The sequence below is a fragment of the Danio rerio genome, chromosome 20 (assembly GCF_052040795.2).
Source record: "Danio rerio strain M-AB ecotype USA chromosome 20, GRCz13ab, whole genome shotgun sequence".
In the NCBI taxonomy this organism is placed as follows: domain Eukaryota; kingdom Metazoa; phylum Chordata; class Actinopteri; order Cypriniformes; family Danionidae; genus Danio; species Danio rerio.
The window spans coordinates 31,642,451-31,662,871 of record NC_141040.1 but is presented as its reverse complement, the minus strand read 5'-3'; the positions used below and the strand labels follow the sequence as shown (position 1 = coordinate 31,662,871).

The window sequence follows — 20,421 nt, the reverse complement described above, 5'->3', positions numbered from 1 at the left end:
ACATTTAAGGCATCCAATAAGACAATCTGGTTTCCATATTTAGTAAATCTGACTGTTAAATACATCACACAAATAAGCAATTTTGAATCTTTTATTTTAAATCAAAGAACAAATGAAACACTGAAGGAATTAGAAAAAATATGATCAAAACTATATTTGCATATATTCCTTGCAATAATCTCTATCGCTCATATACACCTTTCCCCCCGCTTTAGATGACAACACAGTTCAAATACACCGCTGAATGGCCAGCATAAACATTTGAGCCGTTTGTCTGTAAATTTGGTCCGTATTAATAATAATAATAATAACCCTTTTTGTTTAATAATCTCTACCAACAAAGAATACAAGTGAGCAGCACAGACCTCACTGTCTTGCTATACTTTTGCACAATCCCTACATTGAGTTGTGTTAGTCGGAAGAGCTTAATTAATGAGATAGTTCATCCAAAAATGAATATATACTCTCTATTTACTCACCCTCAAGTGTGTCCATTCCATACCTTAATGAGTTTCCTTTTTGAGTTGAGCACAAAACAATATAATTTGAAAAATGTTAGAAACCATTGACTTCCATAGAAGGAAAAACAAATACTATGGAGGTCAATTGGTTTCAAAAATGTTTCAAACCAACTCCTTTTGTGTTCTACAGAAAAAAAGAAACTTGAACAGGTTTGTGACAAAGGAACGGTGAGCAAATGAAGTTTCAGTTTTGGGTGAACTATCCCTTTAAATGTGACAACTTATGCCAAACAGAAGTGTGGAGCACCAATTGTCCCGAGTTCAGCCAGACTGTCTGCTTTTAATCCAATCATTCACTGTGTCTAGATTAATCTCTATCATCTCATAGCCTAGATGAACACCAAGAGAACTTTGAAAAAAACAAAAACAAACCAACCTGATATTTCAGACAAGATATTTAAATGGCGAAGTGCTTGTTTATTAATACAAACATGTAATAATAATTTACCCTACACCCTTGTGCAAGCATTGTTTCCACATACTTCACATCAAGCCACAACAATGTATGAACCCACCAAGCAATTTCGTGTTTACAAAACATCTAATAGACGTCTTGGCTAAAACAAGACTAAATTTGGGCTGTCAGTGAAAATCTAAAAGACAGCTAACATTGTTGTTGCGAGACGTCAATTCATTTTCACTGATAGTCCAAATTTAGCTTTGTTTTAGCCAAGAAATCTATTTAGATGTCTTTTAAACACACAAAAATGCTTGCTAGAAAATATCAGAAATGTTAAGACCTCTTAAAAGCCCATTTAAGCTTTAGATGGATAAAAGCATAAAGCTTGATTGCCTAAACAAATTCAGCATAGGCCGATACATACTGTATACCACATAATCCTTGTTAGAAACAGATAGTTTACGTATAAACCCAGATATTTTACATTTCCATTTATATGAATATTACATGAAGATCTTTGGGACAGGGAAATAATTACACACAATAAATGTTGCTGCAACTGTTCACATCAATCACATAATATGTGAATGCAAGCTAAATAAGGGATGAATTTACAACAGATTGCATAGATTTCAGGGTTTTGTATGAGTGATTATCAAGCATGTACAGAAAGCTGAAAGCCATCAACATGAGTGTTTTCTTTGCTTTTCATCAGTATTGTTAGTGTTCTGGTGCAAGGAGGGAAAGTGCCTTTTAGCAATCCATATCATAGCAATCCATCCTCTTTTCATTTCCTTTTTTAAAGGGATAGTTTACCTAAATATTACAGTTCTGTCATTTATCCCCTTCATGTTCCAAACCTATACTCTTGTACAACACAAGAGAAGATGTTTTTAGCAATTTTAAAAACAAATTTTAATAGATTTCATTACAAGTCAGTGGGTTTTAACTTTCCCTGCAGGGACACTGGACGTTAAATAAATGAAGATGTTTTTTCTTAATTTATATTTAGGAGTTCTGCAAGATACGACTTAACATGTTCAGAACAACATAAGGGGGAGAGAACAGAATTTTAATTTGGGTAAACTATCCCTAAGCGCAATTCAACATGGCATACGATAACAGGTAAAGACACCAGAACAACTTGAAATGAAACAAAACGGAACAAGTATGTGCTGTGTTCAATAGAAATAAGAGCACCACCAATAACAAAACACAGTGACCCACCTAACAAAAGTTCTTAAATACTAAAGTAAAAATGATGACAGAATGTCACAAGCCAATGTGCATCATCATTAAAGCTTCATGAAGTAATCAAAACAATTAGCCTTGGGCCAATTTCATAACTACAGATCTAAATAGCATTTTCAACTGAAACACCATTGATAGTGTGATTTAGTCAATATCTAGACTTAACCAGTGTCTGGATATCCATCTCTAAGAATAAGAAAATGAAGACAAAAGCTTGAGGCACTATAACCCACCAAAAAAAAAAAACCATTGAGCAACACATCCAGAATTTGCATACACACAGAAAGTGCAGTTGTAAAGGTTACGATTGGTGTCTAAGTGCATAGATTGGTTCTCACATTTACAGTATGGCTTATTTTAAAGATTCAAGGGTAGCAGAGAGAGGCCTCTCATTGTCTCTTGGTGTGCTTGGAGTTGTAGTGGCTCCGCATGTCTTTACGGAGGCGAAACTTCTCTCCGCAAACGCCGCAGATGTACAGATGAACATCCATGTGCTTCTCCAGATGCTCACCGCTGGGGAAAATCTGGAAACACACCTGGCAGATAGTCTCTCCGGCAGACAGGTGAGAGATCATGTGTCGAACATGATCATGTTTGAGGAACGTACCCTGATCACACACAGGACAGACATATCGCGCCATTCCCTTGTGCATGTCAGTGTGCAGCCGAAGCTGTCGTTCACGCAGAAACTGTTTCCCGCAGGTCTGACAGGTAAACTGCTTTTCCTTGGTGTGCACAGTGTAGTGCTCCCGCAAGTGACACCTTTGGTAAAAGCCCTTGCCACAGATTGCACAGAAATGCTTGCGCCGATGGTCTGGCTCACCACCATCTTCCAACATGACGGGTCGGAAGGGCTCCTGTTCCGGGCAAGCCAACGTGTGCTCCACTGCAAGACTTTCGCTTTCAAATATCAAACCACAGAGTGGACAACGAAAGCCCAGGTCTGCACCTTCCAGCAAGTTTTCTTCCATAGCTTCGGCATCTTCAAGTAGAAGCGAATCTTCACCTGGGGAGTCCATCTCGGTACCTTGGGGTTCACCACAGCGCTCTGCATGCTCCTGCAGCTGTCTGCCTTTAATGAGCACTTGGCCACACCTTCCACAGGCACAGATATGTCCCATGTGGTTGGAGATGTAATGAGCAGACTGTTCCTCCTCCGTCAACAGGGCTCCGCATAACTCGCATGGTATGCATGTGCCATCTTGCTTTTCCTCTTTGATTCGATGTACCTTTAGATCGGTGTCCAACTCTGTGCTTTTGCCCTCCAGAGCATCCATGGCAGACACTCCAGGATCTTCCTCACTGTCAAACTTAATCTGATCTGCAAGATTGTCTTTGAATGCCCTGGTACGAACTTTGCAGCTGCCTAAGTTAAGGTTCCCAACCTTTACAACCTTTATAGTTTCCAAATCAGTCTCGGAATCATCGTCCCGTTCCACTTTAATGGTTATATTCCTAGAGAAGGCATTTTCACTTTCCATGCCAGAGGCTACAGACCTGATCACCGTCTCCATGTCCGGCTTGTGGTCCGACCACTCATCTTCCCCCTTGCAAAGTGTTCTCTGTTCATCTGTACCCTCTGAAGTCGAACTCTCGGCTTTGCCATTGTCACTGTAAACCTCTTTGCTGACTTTGGGTGTTTGGAAAGCTTTGCGATTGGTACATGTGAGGATGTGTTCAATGAGTAGCTTTTCACAGCTGAAGACAAAGCCACAGTCATCGCACGTGTATGTGCGACCAAATCGAGGACGTTCTTTCATGGCAGAGCTTCGGCCTGATGTTCTCTTTCTCAAGTCACATGGTTGGTCAGCAACGGTCTCTGAGTGTGGTGGAGGGTGTGGTATGACCACATCTTCAGCAGGCCTGACAGTTGAGATGTTAATGGTCTGACGAGCAGTTGTGGTTGAGGCTTTTGTTGCACGTTCATTCTCAGAAGGGCTCGGCCGTTGCTGCTCAAACATTCTAACGCCAAACATCATCTTGCCTCCGACCACACTGGATGAGGACGAGGAGCTGGATGATGAAGAGGACGATGCAGAGGATGAGGGAGTGAGATTAGATGTTCGGATGTCTCTTAGGTCCTCGAGTGAGTCTGGGATGTAGTACATTTGTAGGTAGGCCATAGATGCTTTCAGTTCCTCAAATTCATAGTGATCCACAGCAATTCGGCCAAGGTACATGAGCTGCAGGATGAGATCAAAACATTCTGCGCTGATCTGCATGTTGCTAAGATCAAACCGGGCAGAACCTTGTTGATCCCTGATGAACATCATTCTGAAGTAAGAACTGCAGGCAGCCAACACGGCCTTGTGAGCCCTGAAATAAATGTCACCTATGGCAATGCAGCAGTCACAGAGGAAACCCCACTCCCTTTGATTGTTGAGCTGCTGCAGGACATGCTCACTGTGGCTTGGCCTTGCCATTACCCTGTAAAGAATCATAAAAAAAAACTTAGTACGTCAGCATGGCCCAAGTCTGAAAAATCCTTTTCACAGACAACCATTGGCAATGTCTAGCATGATAACCTACTGGTTAGCAAAAGAAATGGAACAGTACATGGATTGCAACGTTCTGAAGATTTTTTAAAAAGTGTTTAAACCAGTTTTTAACTTGACATGCTGTTTAAAAAACACAATACGCTTATTTCGCGCGGCCGCCATTTTAAAACACGAAAGCGAGGTTGCGGTGGGAAGAAACCCTGAAGTATAGGATCAGCACTGTAAACATTGCAGCAACATGCTGTGTACTACAAACCCCAGCTGTTGCCACGACTTCAAAATGCAGATATGGTGTAAACATCACCTTAATATCATTCAATTCAGTTTAATTTAAACAATTAAAAGCATAATAGGCATCAAACAACATTACAATCCCTTTCAGAGTAATATGTCCAAGTGTCCTCCTAGGTTTCAGGTCATGACAGCAGGTAAACACTGTGTCGACGCTTCCCTGCTTCAGTCTATGTAACCCGGTATGAGATAAAACAGTGCAGTCCTCTGTAGCACACCCTCGTGTTGTCTGTAATAGTGTTGTCCGGGTACAAAAAATTTAAAAACGTCCAATTCCCACTAACATTTAAGCGCCGCTGAGCATGCTCAAAAATGCAGCTGATATGCCACTGTATTCACCGGTGCTCAACAGAAATGACTGGGATTGGCCGTAAAGGTAATTAGCTCACCGTTCTCACCGAGTGCAAACACAGATACACAAACCTTGGAGTGTTTAAAGCCGTGAAGATCAGTCAATTCATCAGCAGATCGCTCGTCTGTGTTTGTGCTCAGTAAACATCGGTGAAGTTTGGTGAAGTGATGACCTTCACGGCTAATCACAGTAATTTCTGGTGAGCATGTGAACAAAATGGCAAATCAGCGCTTTTTAAGAACGCCATCACCAGTGCTTAAATGTTAATGGAGAATGAAGGTTTTTTTAATTTTAGTACCGAAATTAAGTATCATGACATGTCTAATATAGTGAATGAATCAGTTCATTAACTTGAGTTTGATGAATGGCATCTAAAACGTGTGTTTGGGAATAAAAACATTAGCTGACTAGTGCCATTTCCTGTAACTTAGCTGAAAATGAGGTCCAATATGCCTTTTTGTTTTCACTATTCATTTAGAACGGACCTTTGAGTCACTCGGAAGGTGGTGAAAGTATAAATTTGTGTCGATTTCTCTTCGCTAATAAGATAAACAGCCAGGTACACAACATTCTTGTGTGACTAAGGCAATACTTCCCGGTTTCTTCCCATCGCAGTCTCGATTTCACTGTTAAAATGGCGGCCATGTGAAATCAGTCCATACACAGCCAAATATGCACCTAACTTAAAAATTAAAAAAACTAAATAAACAAAACAAAAACGTACTCTTATAAAATGGTCCTATAATGTGTCTTTTGTTATATATAAAGAACAGCACACTAATTCAAGTATAGTCAAAAAAATATCTACATTAAATTAATAAACTATCATTCAAAAGTAATGCTCAATTAGGCTGAATTTATGTGATCAAAATAAAACAAAAATATAAAAAAAAACTATGAACTTTTACTTCTATTTAAAATGAATATTTTCTATTGTAATTTTTTTAGCATTTGAATACTTTGGCCAGATGTCAAAGGCATTACTCCAGTTTGCAGTGTCACATGAGACATCAGAAATTATTATTAAGTGCTAATTGGCATTATCAGAATTGCAAGCATTCTTTGGTGAATAGAATTTACAATAACATCATTTATTTGATATGAATTTTTGTAACTATAAATCCTTACTGTCATTTTGATAAACATAATATAATAAAAAAATGAAACAGTGTATTATAGCTATAATAAAATCTATATACAAATAATTAAACACAATAATTCACTAGAAATATAATCAGTACTAAACAACTTGTCTACTTTTTAAACAAAAGAAAACTATTTTTCATAAATCATGTATGCACTGTACTGTAACAGCCTAGGTAAAACTGACTACAGGGTTAAACTTGGATTAATAAATTCTGTTTCATAATTAATTCATTCATAAATAATGGAATAATGATGTAAGAATGATGGATAGCTTATAAAGTAGGATTATTCCCTATGTAAACTTCTTCAGTAAAACAACAACATTCTGAAAAATATATACGAATGGTTAAAAACTATACACAAATTAGATGACAGAAAAAGCTCGGAACCTTATTTAAATTAATAAATGGAATAAAAGAGTTGGTTTAAACCGTGCTGGTTTACATCGTTAGAATCCACCATAAAGCCAAACCGAGAGGTTTACATCCCGCCCCCGCGTTCTCATTGGCCTATTTTTGAGACCGAATCATGCGGGCGTTGTGGCTGTCAATCATACCGCACTTAAAAGTAAAATCTAACTACTTGGACAACACACCAAAGATCTGACCAAACGACTACCTGTAGTGAAAACATAAAGTTTCAAAATGTTGCGTTACTTCAGAGAAAGCAGAGCAGAGTCTATCTGACCATTGTCGTAGGGAGATCTCTCACGCAAGCATGCAGTGCCACCCCCGCGCAGCTTCCCGCACATACGCTATGAGCTTCGCATTACTGCAGCTCTTGTTTACACGCAAAACACACTGAAAATACTCACCCACGGTAATGGGCGCTAACTTGAAGCGAACGGCAGAGTTCGAGTAAAAACACAGAGCGAAGAAGTTCCACCTCTTTTGCCTTCGTCCAAGCGAAAACTTGGGACGAGAATAGCTAATCTCGAGGGCGAAGCCCCTTCTGTGCAGCGCGGATGAAAGAACTTCCGCACAGCCGCTCTGCGAGCTCTATCACCGCACTGAGATCCGGCCCCGCTCACGCAAATCCAGCCCGCCCCAGCAGCACGCGCAGCACAGTGAAAATGCAACCAAACCATCTGTGAAAAATATGCTCTTCTAGGCGAACATTCGGGTTGAAAACTATAAAGAAGCATTTGTGTAATATCATTAAGGCTATTTACAGTTTACCATATAAAAAACAATTTAATCTGGTATTAGAGCATTTAATGCTAATATAGAAAATATAATTCAAATTAAAAATTAAAAGTCTTTGCCCAGCTGTCATCACCATCGTGCCTTAGAAAACGGGTTTTTTACACTTTAAAAAAAATCTATTCGTATAAAACTGCAAAAGAAATTTAATTACAATTCTCAAATAATTTAAATGTATAAATAAATAAATACTTAACAATTATATATATATATATATATATATATATATATATATATATATATATATATATATATATATATATATATATATATATATATAGACACCTCATCATATCTGTTAGGATGTGTGAAAAATGTTTTAATCAACATAAATGTTTTTTGCTATTATTAATGTTAAGTATGGTAAATACCATTTTGAGGAAACCTTATAATGACGTGAATTTGCATTTTGATTTTAAACTTATCTAAAACTGTTTGTGTGCCCCTCAGGTCTGTAAGACCCTTTACAAAACCGGCGTGCTCTTTCGTCCATGCAAGTCGTCAAAGGTTTTATTCTTCACGCTTTTAGTTCAGCGAGACAATAGCCAAGGCTAAAGCAGCTATACGGAGCTCCAATTAGACAGAAATTAACAAAAAACGAGCACATAAATACAAGCCGGGCGCCTGCTTTGTATGTTTTCACTATGCGTTCGTCTGGATCAGCTAATGTACAGTACGGTCACGTGACGGATAACAAGCTAAGCCGTCAATCGCATAGGAAGAAGCGCGAGACCATAAGAGAATTTTCCTGCTGCAACAAACACGAAATTATTCCCCCTTTCTCTCGTGTAGTTGGTAAGAATGCATTTTATTGGGACCGTGTGAATGCATTGTGTCTGTGCTTTGGTTCATGCATGTTTTGTTGGCCAAGGTGCATGAAAACGTACACCGTCTCTTCGACAACACTTGATCGGTGTAGACCAGACGTGTGAAAATTATTATGGTTCTGTCGCGGACTGATCTGCTGGTAATCAGAACAAAAATATCAGAAAAACACGAGCTTAGTAGCTTCTACACGGTGTGGGGGTATTATCCATTCATTCAGTCATGACATTTTTCTATGCGACGAACAATTGCTGTTTGTAAATGTCCTTTTTGTGTAATGATTTTAAGAGCCCCTGTCAGGTATTGTCAGATCCCGGTTTGCCTGCAAAGGTAAACCGCAAACATTAAACGCAATCCAGTCGTTGCATATTAAGTAAAGTGTAATCGATAGAATGAACCATTCTTCTGCACAATGCTACACACATTTAGGAGAACGTACCGCTTCAGAATACTTCTTTGCAAATCACCGGATAGCATGTATAAATAACGCGAGAATGTAAGTACAGATGCGTTTCACTATTTAAAATGGGCAATTCTAGCCAGATGTAAACATCTGGTTCGTCTCAGAAATGGTCAAAATGTTATGGCTATTTTGATCGATAGAGGTCGCCAGTCACTAAGTCAGGCTCTGAGAGACTCAATCGGTTGATTCTAGCATATCAAGTAGGCTACTTAGGAAAATATGGATGTCCACAAAAAAAAAAAAAAAAAAAATTTTAAATATTAAAATCAATTACAATTAAAACTTGATAAATAATCTAATAATATATTTCATGAAATATTATTAATACGTTTTCCCAAGGTTGTTGTACTTGATATGAACAAAAGAGAGCAAATTTTTTAAATTTGTGATGTGAAATAAACAGACAGAAAAATTGGACTTTATAAAGTAAAAATATTGTATTTGCATTTGATTAAATATAAGATACATAATTTATATAACTAGAAACGTTAGCTGATTAAATCACATTGATTAATCAAGGTAAATGGCACTACAGTAACACAACATGAGTTGTCTGTTCAAGTACTGCCTAGGAATCCAATTGTCTTTGGTGTTTGTATGTTCTGTGCAACAGGTTGAGATGGACGTGTCTGGCCACAGTCTGTTCCTCCTGCAGCAGCTGAACGTCCAAAGGGAGTTTGGCTTTCTGTGTGACTGCACTGTTGCCATTGGCAACGTATACTTCAAGGCTCATCGTGCAGTCCTCGCCGCCTTCTCAAACTACTTCAAAATGATCTTTATCCACCAGTCCAGGTGAACTCAAATTTATTTTGAAGTGTTCTAATGTGTAAGTTCTGGATTGAATGGTCATTGATCATACAATGGTGATTGAAAATGGAAAACATCCTACAGTTTACACAAATGTTGAGGTCACTGCTGATTCCCTGTTGAAATTATCAATGAAATAATCATTTAAGCATATTTCTTAAGTTACTTATAAATGACAGTATAAAACATGTAATTTTATTTTTTTATATTATTTTAATATTTGAAAAAAAACACTGATTAAAATCAGAGAACACTTTCAGTTACTTCCTAGTCATTGGTATTAATATGTCACCAGGTGGTAAAGTTACTTAATTATTAGACACACCACATTTAACTGGGAAACTAACTTTTCCTTCTAACTAACCTACTAAGTCCCCCTAAAATGCTGGTTGTCCATAAAAGACAAATGCAAGAGAGTACCAACAGGCCCGTAGCCAGGCTGGTAAAAAGTGTGGTTCTTTTATTAAAAAAAAAAAAAACTGGACCTTTTTGCAGGTATTCACTTCATTTACTACTTATTTATATACTATCAGTAAGGACTTATTTATGTACTATATTTCCTACTTATTTATGTATATAAGTACTGCCATTTTTAGCTAGATTAGCTTGTCGGATGGTCATCATAACCACACTTTTTGATGTAGTAAAGATATTTATGTACTAAAGATTTAGAATAAAGAAATATGTAGAAAATACTGATTTTTAAAATACAAATTTATTACATATATTATTGGCGGGGGAAAATTAATCTATTAAAGTTTTAAATTAAAAACTGTAGCTGATTGTGTCATTTATAAGGCAAATAACAAACTGAGCAGCACATTCAATTTTCATCAGTAAGAATTTGGCCATTTGAATACTAAACATTTACAAAATAATAATGATAATGTAGAGCTTGCCGATTTTTCTAGCGTCTCTTCAATCAATCATATTCAATCATTTTGAATAAAAGTTCCTTGTAAATTGTTTTCTCTAATTAGCAATACAGTAGGTCAGTAGTGAAAGATGACGTCCCTTATGTCAGATTCCGCTTGCTCATAAAGCCTTTTGTAGGTTATTTTCAAAATTTGTAAAATTTTCAAAAAATGTATGGGACAAATTCTAGACCTTGGTCAGTGGAAGGTGGATCTTTCAAACCACCCAAACCCTCCCTGGCTACAGGCCTGACCAAACAATGTGATCGCCACTCTCCACTGTACATGCGAAATGAGTGATAGAAAAAGCATTCTTTGCATGTTAATAAAACCCATCTGACCAAATGATAATTATTAACCATCATTTAAAGGAAAATAAATTGTTAACTCTATTTTAAATGACTTTTCTCTTATTCTTAGTGAGTGCATCAAGATCCAGCCCACAGATATTCAACCTGATGTCTTCAGCTATCTGCTACACATTATGTACACAGGTATGGGTCCTAAACAACCTGTAGACCAGGGCAGACTTCAGGAAGGCATCAAGTTCCTCCATGCGTACCAGCTCTGCCGTAAAGCAGGCGAGAGTGGTCCTGATGCATCCTCTGATGCCATCCGTATGTCCAATCTGTATGGCATCCAGATCTCTTCCCAGCTGGCCAACAAAGAAAACTCGGGCCTGAAGGCTGGTGGCTCACGGGACCCTGAGGACGGGCGTTCCAGCACACGGGCCGATCGCACACATGGCCGTTTAGCACTCGCTGTAGGGCTGGAGGGCATTGCATCTGAGCAACACCCTCAAAGCTTTCATGCCGCGTCTTCGGTGGCCTCGGGGGACGACTCTGACATTTCTGCACGGATCAAACAGGAACGGGTAGAAGAGGAAGAACAACAGGAAGGAGACAAAGAGTCTTCAGCTCTTTCCCCAGCCCAGGTGAGCCCCTGTCAAGCGGGTCTATTCAGAGATGGCCCTCTGGCACTTTTGTGCCCTCGATGTGGGGAACGCTGTTTGTCACCTGAAGGCTTACAAGAGCACCTTTTTACCCACGCAGCCTGCGCCCTCGAGTCTAGCACACTGATGGAAGGCCCGTCAGAGGACAAAAGCGGGGAACACGCATCCCTGGAGGAAAGGCGGCCTCTTAAGGAGCCTATAGACTCTGGTAGTCTGGAGGAGGCTCTACGGCAGAGTCAAGCCCTGGCTGATGAGCTGGCTGTTGAACTCAGGCGAGGTGGTGGGACTGGGAGAAGCGCTAGCCCATTGGCAGCCTTCACGCGAAAGAGAAAGATGGCCTGTGCTGTCTGCAACCTCCGTTTCTCTCAGAAAAGCCAGCTGCAGGAGCACATGTTTGCCCATGTGGGAAAGCCTCTGCGATATCATCGCTACAGCCGTTTCTGCGGGCAGCTGCTTCATGGCTGCGAGGGCCAGCCAGATATTACCACAGCCACGGGAGATGAGGCAGCCAAGGACACTCAGGATAACGGCAGCTCCTGCTACTCTCTGGACTCTGAGATCTCTCAGGAGAGCGTAGATGCAGTGACTGTGGAATGACAGTGTTTGACGTATGCAAACACACAAGGCCTGCTAAAGGAATATTCTGGGTTCAGTACAAAATAAGCTCAGCTGACTGCATTTAGTGGCATAATGTTTTTTTCCCCACAAAAATATACTTTTTTTTAAGTTAAGGGATTGTAAACAATTTAGTTTGGCTGAATTTAAACAAACAAATGAAGTTGAATATTATTAAATTGAATTTGTTTGTTTAAATTCAACACAAATAAATTGTTTGCAACAGTTTTGCATTTTTTTTCAGTGTACCTCCTTTTAAAAAATATATTAAAAACAAAATACTCGAATACTGCGAATGGGACAATTCAATTCCACCGAGTAGACTTGTCCATCTCAATATTTACCTTGCTATTGTACTTGCCCTTTGCAGAGACCCTAATGATGATGAAAACTTTGGGCTTCAGACCGCTCTCAGCTTGAATATGCACCTTAAGTGGATTTGCACTAATTAGTTTCCCCACCAGATGATAACACTAGGATATAAAGTAATGAAGGAGACGCTTTAAAAGCAGGCGTCGATGTTGACTGCTTGTGTAAGAGCGTTAAGGATTCTAGTTCGGTAACAAGTAAGATATTTATTTATCAGTCAATCCTACCCCTTCTGAAGAGAAACAACTCAGGCACTGGACAAATATGACATTTAGGATTGGACATCTGTCCGCCAACAGTGTCCTCATACTGTCCAATGAAATATTTATTTGAAAAACTTCTTTGCAAAAAGGAAATGAATATATTCTTTGGGCGTAACACAGTGAATCATAAAATATACAGTTGAAGTCAGAATTATTAGCCCCCCTGTTTATTTCTATTTAACTGAGAAAAGATGTTTCCAACACATTTCTAAGCATAACAGTTTTAATAACTCATTTCCAATAACTGATTTATTTTATCTTTGCCATGATGACAACAAATAATATTCGACTAAATATTTTTCATGACACAGCTTAAAGTGACATTTAAAAGCTTGACTGGGTTAATTAGGTTAACTAGGCAGGTTAGAGTAATAAGGCAAGTTATTGTATAATGATGGTTTGTTCTGTAGACTATTGGAAAAACAATTGCTTAAAGGGGCTAATTATATTGGCCTTAAAATGTTTTTTTTTTATTTATTAAAAACTGCTTTTATTCTATCTTAAATAAAACAGAGGAAACTTTCTCCAGAAGAAAAAATATTATCAGACATACTGTGAAAATTTCCTTACTCTGTTAAACATCATTTGGGAAATATTTTAAAAAAAAAAGAAAAAAATGAGAAGGGAAGCTAATAGTTTTGACTTTGACGGTATATAAAATTTTAACAGTTCAAACAATACACAAATCCTAACAAGAAGTGACATATTTTTGTTTTGTAGTTTGTTTATAATTTATCAAAAAAGGCCACATTCACTGTCATTACAAATCAAAATAGTTTTTTGTTAATCAACATTATGCCATAAAACCCGGAATATTCCTTTCAATGACTTTGTTTTCTGCCTCAGCACTTCTGTCCTGTCTTAAAGTCTCTGTCAGTGTTAAAACATACAAGAGTTTTGTTTAAAACTTAGTGTTGATGATTGTAGTGTTGATGTGTAATGATGTTGCTGATTTATGGATGACTGAACACTGTTTGATCAATTACACATTTAAAAAGAAAAAAATTAAAAGACAAGCACACGTACATCAAACTGAAACAGCACTATAAAGTGCCACATTTGGCAAATTACCAGTGAAAAGTATTCGTTTCCAGAGGCCAGCTTAAGCTAATACTATGTGATTATTTCTTGTATATTTTGAGTTTTGGCCTAATGAGTGAAACTGACTGAGCGTAGAGTCTAAATGATTTCTTCCCCAAATCAAATTTCCTATGAAACTGGTTCAGTGCCTTAGAATATTTTTGCCAAACATCTCTGTAAAGCACTTAAACTATCGCTCAGCCAGTTTAACTAAATCCAGTTATTTTAATTTTTTTCCAGATAACAGTGAATAGTGCCTATTTTTGCAAAGTTATCCAAGACATCTACACAATCAGAGTAATCTATGAAATGAATGTGCAAATGGTGCTTTTCTTAAAGCTTTTTGATATGTTGAAAGACTCTCGTGATTATATTGTGTATGGAACAGAGTATAATCCAAGTTTGCTAACAATCTTGCTACAAAACCTGAGACAGTGCATAACTACAAAGATAGGACAATAGCACTGTAAATGTCTAACAACGCATCTAGACAAATAAAAATGCAATGGCACAGCTTCAGTCATATTTCAACAACAGACGGGTCATTTTCAAAAGCTGATGAAAACATGACAAAAATGTTTTATTTAGAATGATTTATCAACTTTGAGACATCACTGATGGTAGACATGGTTCTTTCGTGCTGTATTTGAGCTGTTGAAGCACCACCATTTGCAGTAATATTCACTGAATACTCAAAGCTGGTGTACTGTGATGAGTATTTAAAATCAGCAAAACTTGCATTTGTGTTATTTGTGTGACTTGTGTAGTGCATTTAAACAGTCTCTTTTCGATTTGATTCATCATCAGCACTCGGTGCCATAATGTGATAATGTGTTTGGTTATTTTTTTAAATAAATGGCACACTGAATAAACTGTGATTTATAATGTATAGGCTTGGGTTTTATGTTTGTCAGTGATTTCACTGAATCTGATAATTATGAGATAGTTCAGCTTAAAATTCTATTATCATTACTCACCATCAAGCTCTATCCCACCAAAGGTGATCAACAGTATATATGTTTTATGTCTGTCTATATCAGAGATGCCCAAAGTAGGGCCTGCGGGCCAAAACTGGCGCATGGAAACCTTTGATTTGGCCCACCATTCATCTGAAAAGAGATTGAGAATGAGAGTGAGAATGGGGAGGTGGTAAGGGTGAATGCCTTTGACAGATATTATCATTTCTAGTTTAACATAACTTTTAGTTTGTATTATTTGTGAGCTACAAAAGCCACCTGAAACTAAACGATAATATTAGATGTTGTAAATGAATCAGACTTTTAAAATGTAGATACTGTAACTTGACATCTGCAAGCAAATCAAGCTGAAGGCAGGTGCAGCATTTAGCATTGTGTTATAAATTGGATTGTTTATGTTTTTACTAAAATAAGTTAAATATTATATGTTTACTGGGTTGGTTAAGATGATTTAAAGCAACATTCTATTTTTTTTAACCAAATAAACCAAATAAATTAGGAAATTTCCCTTCGTCAAATTTATTGTAATACGGTTAGGTATATATTCCTCCCACAGCCCTCAATCAAGTTTGGTTTTTGGCCCTTTATAGGAAAAAGTTTGGGCACCCCTGGTTAAAATAAATATGTATAAAATGTATAACCACACTTTTTTATAATTTTTATGAGCATTTCACAGAACACAAAAAGTCGGGGTTTTAAAACTATGCAAGGGTGAGTTGATGATAACATAATATTCATTTTTGTGTATTCCTGTACCTGTCCATCTTGTAGTAGCGTCTTAGTGCCACAAGAGAGTAGTATACAATCACAAAATACAATCATTTCTCCTCTGCCAACTCGGTGTGATCATTATCCTTACACATTACTCCCAAAGCCATGTACAAGCCAAGTCATGTACAGTACACGTTTAGCCATTTAACACAACATTTAACAACTACTGCGGGCTTCAGTCAATGCCTTGTTTAAATGCTAAATGAACAATCTATGCACACATTTGGGACCTCACATTACATATTTTTATAAAAACATTGCCTAAAAGTTGACCAGAGCCAGTTTTACGAAACATAAACAAATGGCTCAGTGTCATGTTGGTGTCGTGTGGGATATTCATTGCTATAGAAACTAGAAAGCAGTGACATTTGAAACAATGTTGCAGTATAATATATATATATATATATATATATATATATATATATATATATATATATATATATATATATATATATATATATATATAAACATAAACAGAAAGTTAAATTTAATAATATTGCACAATTGTGAAAAAAGAACAACAGGTTACAGATTAAAGTTACAGTATAAAAATGACATCAATGTGGAAGGATATTTATACCGCTGGTCAAAATTATTAGCCTCCCTTTTCATTTTTTTCTTTTTTAATTATTTCACAAATGATGTTTAACAGCAAGAACATTTCCACAGTATGTCTGATAATATTTTTTTTTCGTCTGAAGAAAGTCTTATTTGTCTTATTTTGGCTAGAATAAAAGCAGTTTTTAATATAAAAAAAAAAATTTAAGGTAAATATTATAAGCCCCTTTAAGCTATATTTTTTCGATAGTCTACAGAACAAACCATTGTTATACAATAGCTTGCCTAATTACCCTAACCCGCCTAGTTAACCTAATTATCCCAGTTAAGCAATTAAATGTCACTTTAAGCTGTATAGAAGTGTTTTGAAAAATATCTAGTAAAACATATTTACTGTCATCATGGCAAAGATAAAATAAATCAGTTTATTAGAAATGAGTTATTAAAAATATTATGTTTAGAAATGTGTTGAAAAAATGTCTTAAACAGAAATTGGGGGAAAAATAAATGGGGCTGTTAATTTTATATATATATATATATATATATATATATATATATATATATATATATATATATATATATATATATATATATAATTTTATTTACAAATATTTAAAGTAAAATGTTTATACACGTAAAAATGTATCATCTTAAGTCTAAGATATACACCATTTTTTGTGTATGCAAAAATCCACATACAGTGTACATGAGGCCAATTTTGTCTTCAGAATAGCATCTGCAGTGTTTGTGTGTGTGTGTGTGTGTGTGTGTGTGTGTGTAATGTACAGACAGCTCACACATACACTTTTAATAGTTGTTGCATTACTTAGCTTGCCCACAAGGTGAACCAACTGGTGTTTCGCAGTCAAGAAAAAAACCTTCTAAAAATGACATGACAACGGGCCATAAGTTCCTGGGATGGACATTTTTTTTAGTGTGAAGTGGCTGTGTTCATACAGTATCAACTGACCTATTGTAAAGCAATAGCAGTTGAGTATTTTTTTATGGGGACTAAAACTCAGCATCTTTAGGTTTGAAAGCCATACAGAGACATTAGAATATCTGAACCTCAAAATGTTTATGCTTTTATGTACACTGAAAAAAATTATTCAAAGATGATTCCTTGGATTTATTTCTAATTTTTTACGTTAAGTGATTGTAAACAATTTATTTGGGCTGAATTTAAACAAACAAATTAAGTTAAAAATTACTACATATAATTTGTTTAAATTCTACGCAAATAAATAGTTTGCAACAGTTTTGCAGACATCCTTTTATCAGTGTATAACATAAATAAATAAACCTAAAGAGTTTAATAAAAATTTTAATTAATAAAAACTAAAAGCTAAATAGTGCAAGAACAACTGAACGTGTATGTGCAAGCTACATATGCTACTTCAGTGTTTGTGTATGGTGTGGATTTTGTCATTTTTACACAGTATGCAAAAACAGTCATGCATATGGAAAAACAGAAGTATATTTAAGTTTCACATTTAAAATCACAAGAAATTCCTCTCTAAACTTTTTATCAGTTACATCCAAATATATACCATTTTAAAGAAATAAGAAAGCATTCGCTGAATACAGTTAAAATACAGATAGAGTTAGAATTTGTGGGTGGTTGGTTATACACGGTCCAAACTTATCTGATTGTGCTGCTGCTCAATTGTGAACTGTTCCACAGCACCACGGATGGCTGCTTCCACCATTGAAATTGCTGTCTGAATCAGTAAGCTCTCATTACATCGGCTGTGGTCCACGTCTGGATGTAGAGTGTTGTTTGTAAGACCGTTTATTTTTAAATGTTGCCAGGACCCATTGACTGTAAGAGCATCAAACTGTGGTGGCTCGTTCTCATTCTCTTCTTCTGAGGAGTTTGCATGCTCTATAGTAATCATTGGCCTGCATTTAAGATCGTTTTCAATTGGCTTTAAGACTTGATCATTATCTGATGATGTGCCCGGCAAATTGGAGACAATATTGCAATGAATAGAACTCGATGGCAGAACCTCAGAATCCAAAAGACCACTAGTTGGAAGCTCCTGGGATTCATTTTTATTCATCCTCAGGGTTTGGTGAGAACATAATTGCTCCTCATCAGTGTGGTTAGACTCAATATTTGTGTTAATGCTGACCTCGGCACTGAATGTAAAAGTCTCTGGAACGATTTCTGCTTGCATTTCTCGGTTTTCCATTTGGTTATCTTCTCTCTTGAGCCTGGAAATGTCCGTCTCAGCGGCAGGTGATTGATCCAGTTGATCATCTACTTCAGTTTGTGATGCGCTAGGGGCACTACACTCAAACTGATCAATAAGGGGTGCTTTCTTCTTTCTAGAAAAGATGCGGTAGATCTTTTTAAATGTCAAACCTTTTGGTGCTGCAATGTCCTCAGAATCCATTCTACCATCTTCCTCTTTACATCCCCTTCCTAGACCAACATCAGATGTTGCAGATCTCTTAGAAATGAACCAAACAGCGAAGAAACCCCTTTTTTTACCTTTTCCATTAGGAACTTCTTTGTTGTTTGCACCACTTAATTCATTCTCACACGTGTTGTTTTGAGCATTGTTTATATATTTTTTGGTTTCTTTTGGATTCCAAGACTCATTTTCCTTCCTCTTTCCACGCCTGAGAAGTGAGGAAAATGTCCTCTTAATGGATGCTTTTGAAGAACTTTTGGTCATTATTTTACTTGCCATATTTTCATCCCTGTTTTCGCTCTCCTCCAATGTTACAAGAATTCCTGAGGTATCTTCTGGCTGGGTTGCTGTCCCCTCTGAGGCGTTTTGAGGGCTGTTGTGGGTAATATGTGAAGACTCATTGGTTTTTCCATAATTTACTTGATCATTATTGTCTGTTGTGCCATCACAAGATTTAGCTTCTCTTTGCCTTCTCTGAGATTTACCTTCCAATTTCTCCTTTGATTTGGACTTCCCCAGCAGAAGTCTCGGTGGACCAGTCAGTTTTCTCTTCAAACCAACCCTCTCCTGACCATCGGATAATTCATTCTCTTGTGTGGACATGGTTAATCAAACAGCACCAAAGTCAATAATAGTCCTTACTGGGAATATAGGATTGATTACACAACTGGGTGATTTTCAGCTTACATATTGACAGCATAAAGATGTGGAGATGCTGAAAACCAAAACAAAACATTGTCTATAAGTTACAGCTTGTTTGTTTATTTAAATTTTTTATTTTACTTGAGTAAAGCATTTGTTAATTTGTCTTCATTGATATTCCTTTTCATATGTTATACAATTCAAATGAGATTGTTGGATTATATAATAAACTATTTCGAGAGAGGTTGAGCAGTGTTTACAAAACAACAAACTGGGTGTGACACCACTCAGAAGCATCCTTAAAAAGTCTTTAGAAAAATAATAAATGAATTTGGCTAAGCATTTCCTAACTGTAAAACTGAAATAAAATGGCAGTAATGGCAAATAACAACTTTATCTCTCAACATTTTCTTTAAAAGATATACAACAGCAATATTTAACCTTAAATAGATCTGTATAAAGTCTAAAGACTGAAATGATAAACATTAATTAGCTTGCGACGGTTTTATGTTTTGTGACGTCTTTGTTATGGTGGCGAATTTAAACGGTTAAGATTGTTATTTATCCAATTTTATGTTTATTAGTATAAAACTCAGGCAAAAAGGTAACGTTAGTATGTTTACTCAAATGTAAAAAGTCTTACATTAATTATAAGTTAAAACACCTACCTGTAAAGTGAAGAGAACGACGTAAACTCTTCTCACGGCTGTGAAGAGCGAGGAGATTCGTTTATAAATCCACTCGCAGATCTGGCGGGCGCAGAGGCTCAGCACAGCAGGTTACGCGCCTTTCTGTTTCCATGACGACCAGCTGATTGACGTTTATGTGAGCGTGCCTCTCATCCATCCAATCAACAAGGCGGAGGCTCTGCTAATGTGAAGATATTATTGATATCCATCATCGCGGCCACGTAGCCTATTTACTCACAAGTCACAACGTAACCAGTTGTACATCTTTTGGTCCCTTGAAAATACAGACAAGTGGGCAGCTTTATTTAACTAACGTTATGAATGAAGAAACACCCTTCACACTCTAATTAGTTTAGTTATTATCTTCTAAAATTGTACAACGCAATGTAAAATTGACAGCTAGAGGTCATTGTTA

At 36.8% G+C, this 20,421-nt stretch overlaps 3 protein-coding genes across 4 annotated transcripts; 1 reads left to right on the top strand and 2 right to left on the bottom strand.

Annotated features, from left to right (window-relative positions):
• Positions 1–77: 77 nt before the first annotated feature.
• Positions 78–15,064, bottom strand: zbtb1 (zinc finger and BTB domain containing 1). 2 transcript variants are annotated; one of them, XM_087296571.1, is made up of 2 exons: positions 14,927–15,064; positions 78–4,599 (listed from the first exon to the last, which is right to left on the bottom strand). In XM_087296571.1, exon 2 carries the CDS (start codon positions 4,593–4,595, stop codon positions 2,562–2,564), a length of 2,034 nt encoding a protein of 677 aa, XP_087152697.1. In that variant the 5' UTR covers positions 4,596–4,599; positions 14,927–15,064; the 3' UTR covers positions 78–2,561.
• zbtb25 (zinc finger and BTB domain containing 25) lies at positions 8,105–14,838 on the top strand. Its single transcript, XM_087298287.2, has 3 exons — positions 8,105–8,456; positions 9,563–9,741; positions 11,091–14,838. Exons 2-3 carry the CDS (start codon positions 9,569–9,571, stop codon positions 12,217–12,219), a joined length of 1,302 nt encoding a protein of 433 aa, XP_087154413.1. The 5' UTR covers positions 8,105–8,456; positions 9,563–9,568; the 3' UTR covers positions 12,220–14,838.
• Positions 15,065–17,714: 2,650 nt separating the features above from the next.
• On the bottom strand, positions 17,715–20,068 carry si:dkey-1h6.8. Its single transcript, XM_087298286.1, has 2 exons — positions 19,986–20,068; positions 17,715–19,390 (listed from the first exon to the last, which is right to left on the bottom strand). The coding sequence occupies exon 2, from the start codon at positions 19,276–19,278 to the stop codon at positions 17,881–17,883; it is 1,398 nt and encodes a 465-aa protein (XP_087154412.1). The 5' UTR covers positions 19,279–19,390; positions 19,986–20,068; the 3' UTR covers positions 17,715–17,880.
• Positions 20,069–20,421: the final 353 nt, after the last annotated feature.